The sequence below is a fragment of the Sceloporus undulatus genome, chromosome 5 (genome assembly GCF_019175285.1).
Source record: "Sceloporus undulatus isolate JIND9_A2432 ecotype Alabama chromosome 5, SceUnd_v1.1, whole genome shotgun sequence".
NCBI lineage: Eukaryota > Metazoa > Chordata > Lepidosauria > Squamata > Phrynosomatidae > Sceloporus > Sceloporus undulatus.
In genome coordinates this window covers 75,749,876-75,768,933 of record NC_056526.1, presented here as the reverse complement: position 1 = coordinate 75,768,933, position 19,058 = coordinate 75,749,876, and the positions used below count along the sequence as shown (strand labels likewise).

The window sequence follows — 19,058 nt, the reverse complement described above, 5'->3', positions numbered from 1 at the left end:
TCTCTGAAATTATTTCCTAAATTGGGATGAACAGTCCAGGGCCTGGCAGCCCTTTCCCCAGCATTTTCACATGCAAGTGGGGATTGACCAGAATGCCATCATGTGAGAAAATCAGGTAAGAAAGATGAAGGAGTGTGTGTGTATATATATATATATATATAGCCATCTCTCTCCAAAAGAAAACCAAAGCAAATGAAGAACCTGTATGTAAACCACTTTGATCTGGAGGAAAAGCGGTATATAAATAAGTTTCATTATTATTATTTATTATAACCTCACGGGACACTTACAGAAGAGATGGTGAATTTTTCTCCAGTTGACCCACACCACCAGCTGAATAAATGCCTCTAGAAAATAACCTGACTGGCATCAATTAGATCCTAAACAAAGCATTCTGTTGTATTATTTTTACTAATGTCTCAGATCCAAGTAAGTATTTCAGTGCCCATCATCATAGACCATTGCTCAAGGCTGGAACTGATGGGTTCATATTCTACATTGCCTACATAGTTATAAATGCCCAACTAACGTCTCCCCCACCCTGCCCTGGTAAGTTTCGTTGGACAGTAGTCATTCTGGGCGGTGCAAGTCAGTTCTGGTAACTGTCACATAGGATGATGACATTTCCCCCCCCCCACCTACCAGTGAACAAGGCTGCAATACGGAATTGCAATGGGGTCCTGCTTTTTATAGTCACAGCCTAGTTTGCCAGTGAGAGGTGGATAGAAATGCTATTCTCCTGACCCCCAATTAACAGCACAGACCTCCATCTCTTGGAGCAGCTGCTGCCTGTTAAAGTAGGTTTGGGAAGGCATTTATGATTGTGACAAAAGTGCCATGACCGTGACTATGTAATATTAGTGAATTTGGAGCAGTTACAGATCCATAACTCTAGTTGACAGATCTGTAACTGCAATAGAATGCCAGTGACCATTTACACTTTCCTAGAGCAGCATACAATACTCTGCTCCTTTACATTCACAACTCTGCATGGAGTGATCAGACAGAAAAAGCGACTGTCCCAGCCTTCAACAATCTTGAGAATATAAGAATTCAATTACTAGACATATCTAAATTGTTTCATAGGCTGGACTCCTGTGTGGGAGTTACATCTTTGTAAGTGGACTTACCTATGCAGGAATTAGATCTGGTCAGTTTCGTAGCATCTGTATACAACAGAGGGTCGCTGTTACATTTACTATATGTCAGAATCAGCAAAGTGACACTATTATGTGATGCCCTGATATGCATCTTTGCAATTCACTAACAGGCTTTCTTAGCACCTCTGATACTTAGCTAAGTATATGTAAATTTATGACAAGTAAAAGGTAATATAAGAGTCTAGCAAAAAAAGAAAAAGAAAAAAAAATACATCTTTTCCTAGAGGCATAGAGACAACATGCCGTCTTTTATCTAGAACAGTACCACAGGACTCCATATCGGACTACACTGAAGTCAGACCAGCAGACCATCTCACCCACTATTGTTGGTTCTCCAGCGTTTCAGACAGAACTATTTCACTGTCCTATCTGGAAATGAAAGCCAGCATGGTATAGTGGTTTTAATGGTGGACTAAGGGGCTTGACAGATGGGCGGCTCCATGCCACATGTCTTTCCCCCTCGTCAGTGCCATAGCAACCGCACCGCACGGCACCAATGCACTGCCAAAAAGAAGTTGATTAGAGCTTCTTTTTTGCAGTGGCACAAACAGGAAAGGGCGCCGCCATGATGTCACTTCCTGTCTGCGACGTGCGAATGCTGCACCATCACGATGCCCCCTGTGTGGACTGGAGGCCGCCATGATGCCGCCACCGTCATGCACTAGAGTTCGGGGGCATGTGGTTGCTGCATGCTCCTGAATCCTAGTTTTGGCCCGCTTGCAGTGCTTCCTGCCTGTTTGTACCGGGCCCAAGACACTGGCAGACCTGGGTTCAAATACCATGGACACCCATTGGTTGACCTTGGGCAAATCACACTCTCTCAGTCTCAGAGGAAGGCAAAGGCAAATGCCTTCTGACCAATTTCCCCAAGAAAACGTCATGATAGGGTCATCAGAAGTCAGAAATGACTTGAAGGCACACAACAATCTGGAAATGCATGGAGCTTAGACCCAGGATCACCTGACTCCAGAACATTTCCTTTACTATTGAGTTATGGTTCTTCTACTCAGAATCATTTAGTGAATTCAGAACTGACATTCCACTCAAGCTGTACATGTATACTGGAAGACATTACTTGTGCTTTCTTGAACATGGGAGCAAGGAACTGCCTAGCTGTACCTCACCACAATTTCTACATGGAAAGTGACATATCTCAGGCGAACCTATTCATAAAACCTGTTCTTTTGGCTTTCCAAGTGTTTCCCTTTGTTCAAAAAAATGGGGGTAACACTTTATCAAGGATAATCATTATTTGTGTTGTTTTTCTTTCATGCCAAAACATAGCCAGCCCAGTTGAAAGGGATTTTGGTTCTTTAGTGCTTGGAAAAACAACAGTTCAGTAATCTGATCAGGACAAAGGTAACACCATATCTTACACTGTTTATGTAATATTTGGATTTCATAATCTTAAGTGTTTCTCAATAATGCTTCTAGTAATGTGGAGTACACTGTACCGTAACTGAGGCAAAAAGCAGTGATAAGAAACAGAAGTGCAAGTTTACAGAATTCAGATTTTCTTGCAGCAATCTGTACATTTGCAGAGAAGCGGGTCCTGATAAAGAACAGTTATGAATGGCCCTGGGAATATTCAGATCACTGGCTAAACATGAAAGACTCAAACCAAAATGCCAAGCTTTCTGCTGAACCCATAGGCGCATTTGGAAATTTGAGAAACGTATGGCTAGTCTCAGGGTATGATCTGTCACAAATCAGGTAATCCACCTAAGAAAATAAACTCAAAAAATAGGTTGGGTATGATTCCCAACCGCAAATGCCAAACCAGATACACAGCAAAACAGATCTCCCCATTTCACAAAAGGCAACTAACTGATAAGACTCAGAGACAAGTAATTTGACAGCCAATCTGCCAACGTATTGCCTACATGCAGTCTCCCACTATGCCAAGGTCACCACCCAAGCACACATAAGCATGCTCTTTCTCAACCAGCATCACCACCTACCCACATACATATACTCTTTCCCTTGTCCAAGTTTATTCCCATCAAGATACACCTTCCTAGGTTCATCTCCCCCCCCCCAAAAAAAACCCACACCTTTCTTGTTTTTACATTTGAAGCCCATAAGTATTTTAGGGAAACAGTAATTAGGCAGCACACTCTTTCATCTAGTTGCTTCGTTTAAAAAGTAATCAAGGACAGATGGAGATGTCTGTGCGTATTGTAGTGCCCACTGAGAAAGGCATGATTAAAGCTATAAAGAATGATAGTGATAAGCAACTACAAAATTGGATCCAAGATTTATGGCTGGCATCCTGTCAGTGGCATATGCAGGCATACGGTTAACTTATGCTTCCATGTCTGTTTTTGGTTGCTGTGGAGACTGATATTCCTTTCCTTCCAGTGCAACAACCAAAACATCTCCTGGACATCCTGTAAACCTGCTGAAGCCCCTCTACTCATGGCTATTCATGCCGCTGGGGGAGAATCGTAGAAACAACAAAATGATTACATTAGTTACTGAGACCACCAGAGGACCTCAGCAGAGTTCAGTGGATAATGTAATTACTTCACATCTAGCTATGGGGTCACATCCAGACACATACCATGAATAGCCATGGGTGATTTAGTAACTCTATGGTAGTTCCAGGGAATAGTCAATGGTCCAGTTAAGCATAGCTCTGCCTATGGAACCACAATGGTATACTGTGTCGTCTAGCATCACAGCCTATGTATGCCTCTCAGTTCCCACCTCTTTCCCATAGTCCCTAAATCCAATTCATGTTGGATTTACCTTGGACACTTTCATGTTAATTACAAAGTAGTACAGTATAAAGACACTAGATCTCATCTGATCTTGGAAGCTAAGCAGGGTCAGCCCTGGTTAGTACTTGGATGTGAGACTGTCCACAAATACCAAGTGCTTTGCTACATTTCAGAGGAAGGAATCACCTCTGAGTATTCCTTGGCTAAGAAACCCCTATGAAATACATGGTCCAGCATAATTTGGCAGGTGATTTGAAAGCACATAACACAGTCACACACATGGTTTTACTTTACTGTTTATTACTCGCACATTTACAAGGTGTTTTTCCCCCTCACAATTTACACATTAACAAATTTACATTGATGCAGACACTGCTGTATGGGCATGCTTTCTTGCACCAAAAAGGACAGTAAGAACGTCTGCCATGCTATGAAAAAAGATGAAGCATCTTCCTAGATGTTAATGGTATTTTCTATGGATCCTATCCCATTCTTTGACAGTGCCTTTAAAGGAAAAGCTTCCTGTCTTAGAAGCATCATGGGATTTTTCAACAGACCAAGTCCATTAAATAGCAAAACAAAACTGTAAACTGCTGATTCTGAGTCTCTGTTCTATCATTTGTCTTGTATTACACAAATTCAGTTATCTTTATAGTAGTTATTAAAGTTGATTCGTAACAGGAAATCTTCCAAATGAGGCTGGTATCCTCTGTTTACAAGCTTAGTTACTACTGTGGGGAGAATAAAAAAGAAAGTTTAGAACAATAAATTCAGCAATTACACAAACTCTCAGTTTGTTCAAAATAATACATATTCTGAAATACAAAATGTATACAATTCAGCCTGTTCAAACACTCTTTCTGGAAAAGCAAAGTGGATGTTTCAGGGTGATATCAGAAAATATGCATGCTAGCTGAAGTGAAATTAACTGCTGAATTGGCTTTATTTGTTTCAGCATGATTTCATTCTATTTTAGCTAAGCCCATCTAGAATTTTGCACTTCTACAGTGTTTTTGGCAACTAAATGTGTATGTGTTGGACAGATGTTATGTCACTTGATATGTGCTTCAAGAAATGCTTCATTCAACAAAGTGGGGCTACAGCTTAGCCTACAGAAGACATATGGAACAAAAAAACCATATGTTTACTAGACATAGTGGGATGGAGCTCTAAGTAAAATGAATGGATAAAAATTGAACTTTATAAGAAAGATGTGTTATTCACTGGTAGATCACAAGTAATGCTGCATATGATGGCAGCTTCAGTCCTTGGTATTGCATCAAAAATGGGATCTGGTAGCTGGTTTTGTGAAAATGTTTGCTTAGGACCCCAGATAGAGACTGTCAGTCCAAGACCCCAGTATTCAGCTGGATAGGCAATTAATCTAACCTGATATAAGGCAGCTTCCTATTCTCACTTTTATGTTCTTAAAGAGATAAGAGAATTTATTTCCTGAGATATACTCTTGCCAATGAAGATCACACAAGCTTTACACCAGTGTTTCTCAAAGTGAGGGTCAATGGATTAATGTCAATCCATGAGCTATCAACCTCAAAGTTGGATCCTGGAGAGCTTCCAGGGGAAAAAAAGGAAGAGTTGTAGCCAATGAGCACAAATATGGTAATGGTCCCTAGTGGTACTCCATGTTTGATAGCTTAAGAAGAACTGCTTAATACAGCTGCCCAATTCAGGTGGAATTCTAAGTCATGGTTTTATCACAAGAAGTACATACAGATGCAAACATCAGGCTCATGCCTGATCTGACCTTCTCAAGGCTATAGATAGAAAAGAAGATCATCATGATGATTTGTGCTAAGTAGTCCATAAACATACATTTAGCAGTAATTAAAATGTCTTTGCTGTAAACATACATTTAGCATTAAAAATGTCTTTGCTATAGTATGCAAACTATGGTTTTTTTCCTCCACCTAACTTGTTCTCCATCAACTCAGGTCTTACCGTTGAATAAGAAGTGAGAGTAATATTTGAATGTGTTATAGGACTGCTGCATTAAGCCAAAATTGGGATGAATGGCCATTTGCTTGCCAGTATCAAAACTCCACGACTGAGAGATTAACTGGCTACGAAACTTTAAAATGAGGCTGAAGATGCTGTGAATTATGTTCATCACAGGAGTTGCTTTTTCAGTCAGCAATCCCCTGTCAAAAAGAGAGAGAGAGATTATCAATTGACAAGTGAAGCTAAAATTCATATTCCAGGGCAGTAAATGTTTAAAACCGTGTTCTTTCCCATCCCCAAAGTTGTAGAACTTGTCTCATCTATTGACACTTCTGGCATTTGATCAAGGAATTAGCTTGGAAAAATTCTGGAAAGTCATGGCATCATGCTATAAAGAGCCACCAATAATGTTTTGAAGAGTTGTGCTTTGTGTCTTTTATTGTCATGCAGAAAGCCAACTATCCTGTAGGCCTATTACTCTGGGAAATGCTTGAGAGAATCAGATACAGCTAGCACATCTTGTGCTACCTTCCACACACATTTATTTACTAAGGTTTCAACCAGTTTAACAGAATCATAGAATCATAGAATCATAGAGTTGGAAGAGACCACTAGGGCCATCCAGTCCAACCCCCTGCCATGCAGGAAATCCAAATCAAAGCATCCCTGACAGATGGCCATCTAGCCTCTGTTTAAAGACCTCCAAGGAAGGAGACTCTATCACCCTCCGAGGGAGTGCATTCCACTGTCGAACAGCCCTTACTGTCCGGAAGTTCCTCCTAATGTTCAGGTGGAATCTCTTTTCCTGTAGCTTGCATCCATTGTTCCGGGTCCTGTTCTCTGGAGCAGCAGAAAACAAGCTTGCTTCCTCCTCAATATGACATCCTTTCAAATATTTAAACAGGGCTATCATATCACCTCTTAACCTTCTTTTCTCCAGGCTAAACATCCCCAGCTCCCTAAGTCGTTCCTCATAGGGCATGGTTTCCAGACCATGCTTTACACAGAGCTATGGAAGATGTGGTCTTCCTCATTCTATGACATTGTGTGGCCCATCATGCCAAGGCATAAATAGAGTTGAGGGATGATGAGAGTTATAGTCCAAGAAAATCTGGATGGAGGACTATACATTCCCCAAATTTGCTTAGTAGGGCCAACTTATTCAACATATTTTAGGATAAATTTCTTCTTTCTCCTCATTTCAGTTTTTTCATCTGTTCCACTCCTTCAGTACTGATGCTTATTATGGTGTTAACTTTCATAGCCCTAAATGATTTGGGCCAAGATATCTGAAACTTCATCCCATATGGGCCTGCCAGAAATTTGAGATAGTCCGAGGAAGCCCTACTGTGTGACCAAACACCTCGTGAAGTTATGTTGATGTGTACATGAAACAGGGCTTTCTCTGTAGAACTGCCTTGACTGTGGTATTTTCTACCCAAGAAAGTTAGGTTGGCTTCATCTTTTTAATCTTCCAGTGACAGCCAAATCAGTGCTGTTCCACATGGAATTCAATGTTTGAAATTGCTGTTTTAACTGTTTCAAAACTGAATTCTTAGGTTGTTTTTAAGCTGCTCTTAAAAGTTTTTAAAGAGCATTTTAATGTTTTTTTTTTAAAAAGTGTCTTTGTATTGACTGGTTTTTATTTGTCCATCACCTCGAGAGCCCTAGTTTGCTGAAAGACAATACAGAAATATCTCCCCCATCGATTCCCATTTCTCTTTGCTCCCTACAACATTACCCATGCAGGTGGTTGAAAATTAAATATTAAATTAGATTTGATTTGATAACCAAATTATAAAAGCCAAAGCGTGGGCATCAGAATATATGCACACAGTATTTTTTTTAAATGAACTGTTTCCAAGAAAACTGTTTTAAATTAAGAATTACAAGACTACTTTCCAATTCTCACACTGCACCCTTGACTTGTCTCTGGCTAATATCTGATATGTATGTGTGCATGTGCCTTCAAGTCACCTGTCGACTTATAGTGACACCATGAATTTCAAGGAGTTTTATTAGGCAAGGAATAGTTAGGAGCTTTTTTGCTAATTCCTTCCTCTGAAATATAGTCTAGAACAGCTAGTGGTCTCCCATCCAAGAACTAACCAGGGCTAGGTTTTGGAATGTGGGAGACATCAAGACAGTAGAAAGCAATACTGACAGCATTTACATTTCTATACTGCTTCATACTGAACTAAGCAGTCTCTAAGAAGATTACAAGGTGCCAGCCAATTGCCTCCAACAAGCTGGGTAGTCATTTTACCAACCTACGAAAGGATGGAAGGCTTAGTTGGCCTCTAAGATTGAACTTACAACCTTGTGAACTTACAACTTTGTGGCTGCAGTACCAGCATTTAAGCACTGTGCCACCAGGGCTCCAGGGATATTTATGGAATTTATATCCCGTCTTTCTCCCAAAATGGGATTCAAGGAGGCTGTAGCAATGACAATGAAGTTGGATATTGTTGGGAGGGGCTTTCTTCCCTATTCTCATCCTAATTTCCATCTCTGAAACACTTCCTAGGTAGGAACTACTAGTTCCTCTTACTCTTTACGCTACAGTAACAGTGGAATCAGCACCAAAAGCCAAGATAAAAGAGATTCATATTAACTGTTGCAGGCAAGAATCCTGTATTTACTTATAGGATTGTACGACAGTTAGAAATACATAACCTAGATTTATGCATACATGATTGACATATTCATGATCCGTATGTAGCCCCTAAACTAGGACCTACGTAGGAACCATGAAATTCCTCCAATTTCAACTTATCAGGCAATAGTTGCAGTGATTGATGGGGGTATCTTCCCATGTTGACTGGAAAAGCAGCTGACTGATTATCTCCCCCACCCCCCCAACTTCCATGACAACAATCTCCAGCACAACAGGGAATTGCAACAGGGGTCCTGCTTTTGCCTGTTGCACCAGAGATGGCCTATGGAAGAGTGTGCAAATGGCAGCCAGTTGCTTCCCAAGCAACTGGGGAACAGATTCTCATTGATCACAGCAGTTGCTTCCCGGTACATGGGGATATGTGGGGTGACTAGGCCAGGATTCACTGTGTAGCACCGTTAACTACAGTGCTTACACATACATATCTCCCATACAGGATTCTGACCAATATTTATACGTAAATTGATAAATTCTCTACATTGCATATAATAATTTTCTTACCGGAAGATTGCTTTGTTGAGGTATTCTGCATGTGTTCTGTAGATCTCTTCCAAGTTCCCTACAGAAGACAGTTTGTTTCCAAATTCACACCAGGTAACATGCAGGATCTGGTTGGCAATATAACCTTGAATAACTTTGACAAAGTGCTGCATTTCATGCTTATAAAGCTGAAGCTGTCGAAACTGGACTGAGTTTGATGCATGTTTCACTAATGCTGGGGGAAAAAGCACCCAAAAGAAAAAGATGAATAGCAGCACCAGGAAAAAAAAATCACATATAAATATGAAACTGTTTATCTTCCCCTGACCACCACCTTTTTTGCACTTCAAATGCACTTTAGTGTAATAGTTGTGATGTACCAGGAACTAGTAGCTGCTCTCATTGCCACTGAATTAAATTAACATAATATACACTCAAGGGGGGGGGGGCGACGACAGATCTTCAGCAGACTGTGGACACCTTCAATTATGTAGATCTGAAATAAATTATAATAATCTCATGGAATGCAGATGAAGGAGATACCTGTTAGATGTATACATAACCTGTTTTTCTGAACAGGTTGGATTCTAAAGTAGATAAATAAAAAGAGCCAAAATCATCTCACCAGTTCGCTTCAAATGGAACCAAACATCCTTAAGAGTCCACACCATATGCTTCAGTTGCAGCAAGAAGGAGAAAATTTTGTTATATTTATTCATGCAGTTCTCAGTAATGACAATATTTAAGGGCCAGTCAACCTTAAAAAAGAATAATTGAAACATATATTACTATTGCATGTCCCCGTAGCACCAGAAAATTTAATTGTCTTTAAGGTAAGGATTCAAAGACTGTTGCTCTTTTTTAAAAAACAGATGGCCTTTATAAGTAGCATTACAAGATGATTGGAATAGATTAGTTCCAATGGATCTATAAGAGGAACATTCCATTTGTTTTCCAATTTTTCTATAAGCTTTCTCACCTTATATCGTAGTTCTAAACAGTTTAGGGCATCAGGCGCATTGGGCTTGAACATCTCTGGAAGATATTTCAGTGCAAAGGAGAGATTGGAGGCTAGGTGAGTGTCTCCATGAAGACTGTATTGCAGTGCTTTATTTAAGATGGAATTGAGGACTAGTGGGTTTAGAAGTTCACCAGGTGTCTGTCCTGAACCAAGCTGCAATAAGAAACATGGTATCAGAGACTGAAAATATATTTGGCACAGTACCATTTGAAGAAACAATGCTGTATGTCAGATGCTTTAGAATTTCCCTGCATTTGATAGCAGAGAAACAGGCAACTGTTGCTTTTTATAATAGCAATTGGATATATATTCAAGAAACAAGTTGAGAAGAAAATCCTGTGCAAATACCTTTTCAAAAAGTAAATCACTGAGTGATTGGGCAAACTCTCCATCTTCCATCAACAAAAAATGCCTTAATGCTCCAAAATGCTTCTCAACATTCAGCTCCACAAAGTAGTAGTCGACAATGGCTTTGTTTACAAGGGAAACACTAGAAGCAAGTGAACACATGCACCAAGTACTTAACACAAATTAAATCAAAAAGTCCACCAACTCACTACTCATTAAAGATAAACTTTTAAATAACTATTGAATAGCAACCTAAATCCAAGATAAAATTGCATTTTGAATCTTAAATCAGATGCTGGTCTAATTCCAACTGTCAGTCCCAACTAGGACAGATCTACAAAATCAATTTGAACTTAATAAGTCAACTTTCACATAAATCCCACTGATTCAATGGCCTATTCTAGTTGAGAGTAGCAAAAGGAGTCATTATGTGTGAAGTAAATTTTTTAAAAAAAACATTCAAAAGTTTGAGCCAGTAACCAAAATTAATTATAGGCTCTTTCCAAGGGACCTGCTCTAATGAATCATCTTCACTACTCTCAAATAGGGTTCCAAGGGAGGCCAGAATGGCCCCCTCTTTGTTATTCTTCAGCCAACAGACTAAGGCCTTTTTGTTCAGACAGGCTTTTAAAACAATTTTTAAAGAATGTCCTGGGGATGTTGTGCTGTTTTAAGATGTATGGTTTTTAAGTGCATTTATCTTTTTAACTGTATTCTATTTTTAAAGAAATGAGCTGGTTTAACATAGTAATATTCTAATTCTATTTTAATTGTCACTTTTGTAGGTTTTTAATTGTAGTGTGCTTTTAAATTGTAAGCCGCTCTGAGTCCCAATTTAGAGGAAAAAGCAGGATACTACTACCACTACTACTATTACTAATAATAATGATAATAATAGTTAGACTTTCTTGATCACCAGCATAGATCAGTTTCTTAAGTATTACAAACAAGTCTAAATATTACTTACTGAGAAACCAAGGGAGCAGTAATTGACCGTTTCATCAGCACTGGTAGAGACAAGAGTTCACTTAGTTGTACAGCTGTTTCATCGGTTGCTGACTTTGCAGATGGCTCCACAGGGAATGTGTAGGATCTTGGGATGACATGATGCAGGAGATGGGAAACTGGAAGGTCTGCTGCATGGGAGCAAAGAAATCTCTGTGTTGATTTCCGTTTAGGGTTACTGATTGCTCTTTTTAAAGTACTTTCAAAACAACAATGTAAAGGTTTTAATGCAATTATTAATTTGAATGTTTACATTCTACAGATGGGTAAAAATGTCAGGAGGCAGGGCATTTCTGAGGACATTAATAATGGGAGTGGAGGAAGTGTGCACACAAGGGTACTGTTAAAAACTCTTTAAAATAAAAACAAAACAGGATCCCTGTCATGCAAAAGCCTGGCAGCATAGAAATGTATTTACCTGCCGTTGGAAGGACAGCAGAGATGGAACCATCCTGGTCTCCCTAGGGAGGGAGTTCCAGAGCTTGGGAGCAGCCACTGAAAAGGCCTTTTCTCTTGTTCCCACCAAACATGCTTGAGAGGGTAGTGGGACAGAGAGAAGGCCTCTCTCACTGACTCAGTATTCTTAGGGGCTCATACAGGGTGATACGATCCTTCAAATAGTCTTGGAATCCCAGGGAAGCTTCCAGGCAGCTGCTACAGTAATTAAAGGGCCCTTCGTTTAAATTTGATTGTGGGAAAACAATAACTTCTGAGAATAATCTATAACAGTGGTGCAGACAGTGAGGTCTACAGGCTGCATGTGGTTCCTGGACCCCATTTTTGTGGTCCCTCAAAGCCTTCCAAGTCTCAATTCTTTTGAAAGAATTTTCCCCCAATTTTTTCCCATAAAAACCATGCAGGCACCCCCCCCCCCCAAAACACACAAAAACATGCAAAAACATCCCCACTCCAACCTCAAAACTCCTCGGAACCATTCACTTCTGTCAAAATGGTTAGAGGAAGTGGTGGAACATGGCTTCTTAAGAGGCCATGAAGAGAAAATGGAGATATTTGGGCTTTCTGTGAGTGGATGTGGCTCACAAGGGACATGGAAGAAAACTGGCCCCTGAGCCGCCCATGCAGTTGCCCACCCGACTTATGTGGCTCTTCAGCTGTTCTAAGACACCAACTCTGATCAGCCCCAGCTAGCATAGACACTGGTCAGAAATGAATTGTGGCACACTACATGATGTGACTTCCACGCCAACATCACCTGGAGGGCCACATTCCCCATCCAGCTCTATCGAATTCCAGACAAGCATACATACTGCTGACCACAAGCATAACAGTATTTTAAACTGTTATGTGCTCTTTATGTTCTTCATTTTGAGAACACTCACACATCAAATCATAGTTGTCCTGATATTCTTCAAGACAATATTGATCAGATAATGCTTTCAAATAATCCTCCTCCTTCTTCCACATGGCAACAGTAGTGTTTTCGCTTTCTTGACTTTCAGATGTTTGGGCGTCGGAGAGACAAATTTGTTCAGTCATCATAAGAACCAATTCTGTGGATTTCTCAGTTTCCTCTTCCTGAGGAAAAAGCACATCTGATTATTATTCTGCCACTCTCATTGAAATGTTTTAAAACATTTATAGATCACCCTTCATCTGCCTGAATTCCAAGGCAGCTCACAGCTGAATAAAAATGCAGCTGCCACAGTAGAGCTCAGAAGGTAGCTCCAAGATGACGGTGTGCCACACAGTCTATGGTGTGCCATATAGTCATATAAAAGGTGTGTGTGTGGGGGGGGGGGTCAGTACAAAATCTACCTTTTCCTGTGAACACTGACAACAGAATCTAGAAATTATTTGGATAGTCATACAGACAGAGTTTATACAAGTTATTTCTTAATGACAGTTCTCCATATTCCCGAGTCTTGAGTATTTGTGGAATTACAATCCTCAAAAGTAACATTTCCAAGCTCTGTAAAACATAACACTTTTCTATGCATCTATGCATCTAGCCCTATTAAAGCCACCTTAAGTCTTTCTTTTGTGTTTTCAGCTAAACCACTGGTAATTCAAGGGAATTCCACACCACACCTGCCCACTCTCACCATGCCAGTCTAGCACCTAAATTAGCCAATGGCAATTCTTTTTAAGGAGGTGTAGTTGTGTGCCTTCAAGTAATTTCCTACTTATGGCAACCATAAGGAAAACCTATCACAGGCTTTCCTTGGCAGAATCTATTCACAGACGGGTTATCCTTGCCTTCCTTTGAAGCTGAGAGAGTGTGACTTCCCCAAGGTTACATAGTGAGTTTCCATAACTGAGCAGGGATTTGAACCCTGGTCTTCACAGTCATAGTCCAACACTCAAACCACTACACCAACTGGCTCTCAGTTCTTAAAACTGTACTGAATAGGAGTTGATTCCACCAATAATCAGTTAGTTTGCAGCGAAATCTATGATAAGCATGATGTTGTCTACAGATCGGGGTAAGACTTATTAAAGAGGTAAAGGTAGTCCATTGACGTGAATGTCTAATCGTAACTGACCACAGTGGATGGTGCTCATCTCTGTTACCAAGCCATAGAGCCAGCATTGTCTGAAGACCAATCCAATGGTCATGTGGCCAGCATGACTGCTCTGAATGCTGTTAGCTTCCCAACAAAGTGGTACCTATTATCTACTTGCATTTGCATGCTTTTGAACTGCTAGGCTGGCAAAAGCTGGGACTAGTGACAGGAGCTCACACCATCATGCAGCACTCGAGCCTTGAACTGCCAACCTTCCACTCTTCTGATCATCAGAATTGGCATCTTCATCACTAAGCCACTGCATTTTAAAAATAATTTTACAGCAACATATACTAGAACAGCTATAAAAGCAAAAGGGCTGGTTTCATTATTTTTAAAGACACCAGCAAACAGGTGTTCAGTACACAACCACAAATACATTAATAGAAAATTACCCACTTTGACATGAAAGTCTATCAGAATACTCATATGCCATTAATTCATAGTTAATGTTAGGGGGACAGTAATCAGAAATGTCAACATTTACTTATTCCTCACCTGCAAATTCTGAATAGGATTTGGTAGCTGCTTGACATCATCACTTATGAATGCTATGTTTGGGGGGGGGGAGTAAAAAAAGAAGAGAAAGAGAATATTATTTGTTTGTGTATCTATCTAAAGGCAAGAAACATGTTAAATTGATTAAACACACTATTTTGGTATTTATTGTACTTAAGACTTACAGAATATTGTAAACATGAAACATATTTCAAAAATACAGTAATTTAAATCTCCACACTTCCTTACTTAGTGAGGGTGAAACTCAGTATTGGACTTTGTCCTCTATTTAATAAGGCATTTTCAGCTATTAAAAGATACACTGTGTTACATTAATTTTTATACACTCATCACAAATGGTTTAAAAGCTATGCTTTGAAGGCAAAAAAGTCACAGGTACAATTAGTTAATTCCAACCCATACATAACATAGTTTTAACTGAAGTAAACCTGATTCACAAACCCATTACGCTAACTGTAAGAATATACAGATGCAACCCAGCTAAATTCCACTAATCCAGCTAAACATCAGTCTGAGCCAATTAATCTCTCTGATTTAATAGTAGATTGCTTTTAATCTGCCCCCCCCCAATTTTTGATTCACTGTTACTCACCCTCTTCCTCTCTTAAGCTTTCTTCTTGCTTTTCATCCAGGTTAACTGCCAAAACAGACTCAGATGGTTTTGATTCTTGTCCTTTATCATTGTCTTTGCCTGAAGAGAATTCCGCATTGTACAGGAATGCCTGTACTGAAGAACTAGATGCAGGACCTGAGATTGTTTTAAGGTGAGGTATTGGGTCACTGTCACTTGAAGGCGTCCACTCACCGATCTGAATACTTGACTGTGATGCATGGCCAAAGGCACTCCATCGAAGCTTTGAAGTCTCAAAATCAGAAACCAGCTCACCAGTCTTAAAGTGTGACTTGGAGACATGCCCATGAATATTCCACCGTGGTCGAGAGGACACCACTTCAGAAACATTTTCACCAATTTTGATGCTGGCGTCTGACATGTGCCCATGGATGTTCCACCGAGGTCTATTTGGCTCTATGTTTGACACATACTCACCAATTTTGATGTTGGCATCAGAAGCATGCCCATGAATATTCCACCTGGGCCTTGAGGGTTCTACCTCAGAGGCATATTGTCCAACCTGAATGTGAGCTGCAGACACATGGCCGTGGATATTCCAGCGAGGCCGGATAGGTTCTTCCTCAGAAGTATATTCTCCAATCTTAATGTGTGCATCTGAAGAATGGCCATGAGTTTGAATGTGGCTGGGCTTGTTCTGCATCTGGAACATATCTCCCAATCTTAATGTGTGCATCTGAAGAATGGCCATGAGGATTTGAATGTGGCTGGGCTTGTTCTGCATCTGGAACATATTCTCCTATTTTATGCTTGCATCAGATGCATGGCCATGAGGATTTGAATGTGGCTGGGCTTGTCCTGCATCTGGAACATATTCTCCTATTTTAATGCTTGTCAGAATGCATGGCCATGAGGATTGAATGTGGTTGGGCTTGTTCTGCATCTGGAACATATTCTCCTATTTTATGCTTGCATCAGATGCATGGCCATGAATATTCCATCGAGGCCTCCTGCTTTCAACATCAAAAACATTTTCTCCAACTCTGAGTGGCTGTGTGCAACTGAAGGCCTGAGAACAGTATAAAGTCATATTCTGGGGTAATGGCTTCCCCTTCTACAACATCCTTTGGCACAGAATTTTCTTCACCAATCTGATCACCAAGGGAAGACTGGAACTGATATTCGCAAAGCTCCTCTAATAAACTGGTCTCCTTTACACAGGTGGCAGCAATGTTTCTTCTCTGAGGTTTTGGTAAAAATCTTCAAATCCAGACCTTGTTGTTCAGACATGGATTTTGAGGGAGAGATTGTTTCCTCCGTATGGAGTACCTGGGATGTAGTTTCTGATTCTTCCAACTCAGGATACTCATTACCTGTATATTGTTGGCTGTGAAGTCCAGCGATTTCTTATCTGAAGCATCATTTTCCAGCTGAGACTCTGTCTTTCGCCAGTGTCTGTCCCCATCAGTAGATAGCTAGGCTCAGCAGGAGCTAACTGAAGTGCAAATAATGAAAACTGTTATTAAACAGATACATAAGTTATTCATACAGCTGAGATAGCTTCTCTATTTCTTTCAATTACAATCGATCCGCAGGGAGATGCAGAAAATATAATAAATTTATTATATTATATTATATTATATCTTCTAACACTATATGATGTAGTATTCTACAGTTTTTATATGGCCATATTACTTTTTGATTCGCTTATGATAGTATAACTGTTATCAGACTTAGACAGCACACCAACCTGAAGGTGGATCTGTCACTGGCCCAAGTGCAGCTGCAACCTGTTGACATCGATTTTCTGGAATTATGTCTACCTTCCTCCTGTATTTTCCATCAGGAAGTTTTTCAAGCATTTCCAAGGAATAAATGGGGGCCAAAATCAAAACTGTAATATATGTTAAGCATATATGATCATATGATCAACTTGCTTGTTCTTAAAAAAGAAAAAAAGCAACTACACTACCTCAAACGTTTTTGATCTTCCATCAGAAACTGAGACGGGCTGTGTTCCAATTTATGTCTCTGAATTTTCCATAAGGCTTTTTTTCTCTACGAGCTGCATCTTCAGATAGTGTTGCGGTAATGGTCAATTAACCTTGCCTGCATGAAATAAAAAAATAATATTACGAGGTCATGTTGGGATAAAGGAGAGGAAAAAGCAAATTTTCTCATGCTATATTCCCTTCCAGACCTTAAAATGTACCCCACAAGCTGAAGGTCAGTGACTCGCAAGGTACTGATGAAAATCAATATATATCACATAACATTTGGCATGTTTCAGCAATCTGTGCTTCAAACGCACATTCCTTGAAAACTGTAACCTATAATATTTATTTTATATAGGTTAATATAATTCAACGGTATAATTCAATTTCAGCAACGTGGGTAGCTGGATACTGTGTATTTTTTTTCTATTTTCAGATAAATCTCTCTGCTGTGCAGAGTGGCAGTTGTAGGAGGTTGTTTACTGTTATACCTCTAACACCAAGGAAAAACATATTTTAAGTTGTGTACTATTGGTGATATGCTGAGCTATTCACTAACAGTTAAAATCACTTGCATTTTTATAAACTCTAGCACCCATGATGACTGAGCTCAGAAACACCAACCATCTCTATACTTGGGTGACTCCACACATGCAATAAGAATGTACTTATGAATTACTTAAGGTTGTACTCATGTACACATGAGGTTGATCCTCAGAGCCTTTCGTTTTCATGTGTGTGCAGGAGCCTTTTTGTATGGAAGATACTCCCAGAGATTTGAAAAAGGCTCCTCTCTTAAATTTGAATTGTGAAAATGTAACTGACTATGAGCAGGTTAATCTGGATGTGGAATGCCAAGTTCAAGCCTTGTTTATTGGCAAGGAATTAGTCATACCCTCAGAGCAATCTATTTTACAGGATTACTCAGAGGATAGCTAATAATTGTTAAGAGTGCTGCATGTGCGCTCTTATAAGAGTGATATCATAAGCATATTTGATCCAATATTAAAAGCAGGTGATATGAACATTTTAAACTTTTGCAGGGGGTGGCAATACTTTTGAAATGTGTATCAGCTCAAATATTTATGGCTAAAAGACTATTTACAATATCGTGTTGGGATGGGGTTTGGGATATGCTGATGGGATAAAGTCAAATTACAACACAGACTCCTCCTGGCCAGGCTTATTGCCTCGCCGCAGAAACAACAACAGCGTAGCAGCAACAGAGAAGATTGACAGAGTTCAAGAAGATAAGTGCAGCTACTTGTAAGAGCCCTGTTGAATCAGATCAAAGGCCTGTCTAGTATTCTGCTAACTGAATGGCAAACCAAAGAGCTTTAAGAATCCCACAAGCAGAACGTGTGTTAACAGCAGCACTCTTATTCATGTTCCCTAGAATCTTGAACAGGATTCTGTCTCTGATATCAGAAGTAACAGCCCTCATAATTAAGATGCCACTGTTAGCCTAATGCTTCAGGAGTTGTCTAATCCTCTATTAAAGCCATCAAGTTCGATCATCCTACATCCAAAAGGGGAATTCCACAGTTCAAATACATACATGAGAAGTAGCAATTATGATCCTGGGTTCTGGTATTGATAGTGCGTTGGACCATACAAAATTTTCAACATAACACTTTCAACTGGCATTATTCTTGGAATTCTCTTACCTTGCTCTTTTCCTACAAATCTTCTCTAAAGCCTTCATCTCTCCCCTCTCCTGAGCTCTCGGGCATAACTAAAATCATCATCAGTGTCTCTTGTTTCAGAGCACGTCGGCGCACATATAAATTCAGAAAACTTTAGAGATAACTATCCAAAACCACACACTGAGATCTGTATTTTATATTCAAACAAGTTCATCTCAAGACAAGGTTTTTAAAATCTTTTAAAGTTACCAGCAGAAAATTCAATTAAGATAAATACCTGTGATCTTTTCAAATTGTTCTTTTAATCTGAAACTGTTCACGCTTCTTTGCATCCAGTACCATTTTCTGAGATATTTGGATCTAAATACATTTTAAATGCCACTTGCGTTATTAGCAAAAAACACTTGAGAAAACCAACTAGAATATCAAA

At 39.7% G+C, this 19,058-nt stretch overlaps 1 protein-coding gene across 1 annotated transcript in view; it reads right to left on the bottom strand.

The window, feature by feature from the left end:
* Nucleotides 1-4,166: 4,166 nt before the first annotated feature.
* Nucleotides 4,167-19,058, bottom strand: part of TUBGCP6 (tubulin gamma complex associated protein 6) — a 28,846-nt gene continuing 13,954 nt past the window's right edge. Inside the window, 21 exon segments of the mRNA XM_042466727.1 lie at nt 4,167-4,614; nt 5,843-6,042; nt 9,021-9,234; nt 9,625-9,757; nt 9,979-10,173; nt 10,369-10,510; nt 11,336-11,504; nt 12,714-12,909; nt 14,397-14,449; nt 15,010-15,637; nt 15,717-15,795; nt 15,954-16,042; nt 16,044-16,248; nt 16,250-16,361; nt 16,364-16,436; nt 16,439-16,504; nt 16,758-16,861; nt 16,968-17,092; nt 18,650-18,689; nt 18,692-18,738; nt 18,882-18,985. Of these exon segments, the coding sequence (XP_042322661.1) occupies nt 4,523-4,614; nt 5,843-6,042; nt 9,021-9,234; nt 9,625-9,757; nt 9,979-10,173; nt 10,369-10,510; nt 11,336-11,504; nt 12,714-12,909; nt 14,397-14,449; nt 15,010-15,637; nt 15,717-15,795; nt 15,954-16,042; nt 16,044-16,248; nt 16,250-16,361; nt 16,364-16,436; nt 16,439-16,504; nt 16,758-16,861; nt 16,968-17,092; nt 18,650-18,689; nt 18,692-18,738; nt 18,882-18,985 (3,066 nt within the window). The 3' untranslated portion in view covers nt 4,167-4,522.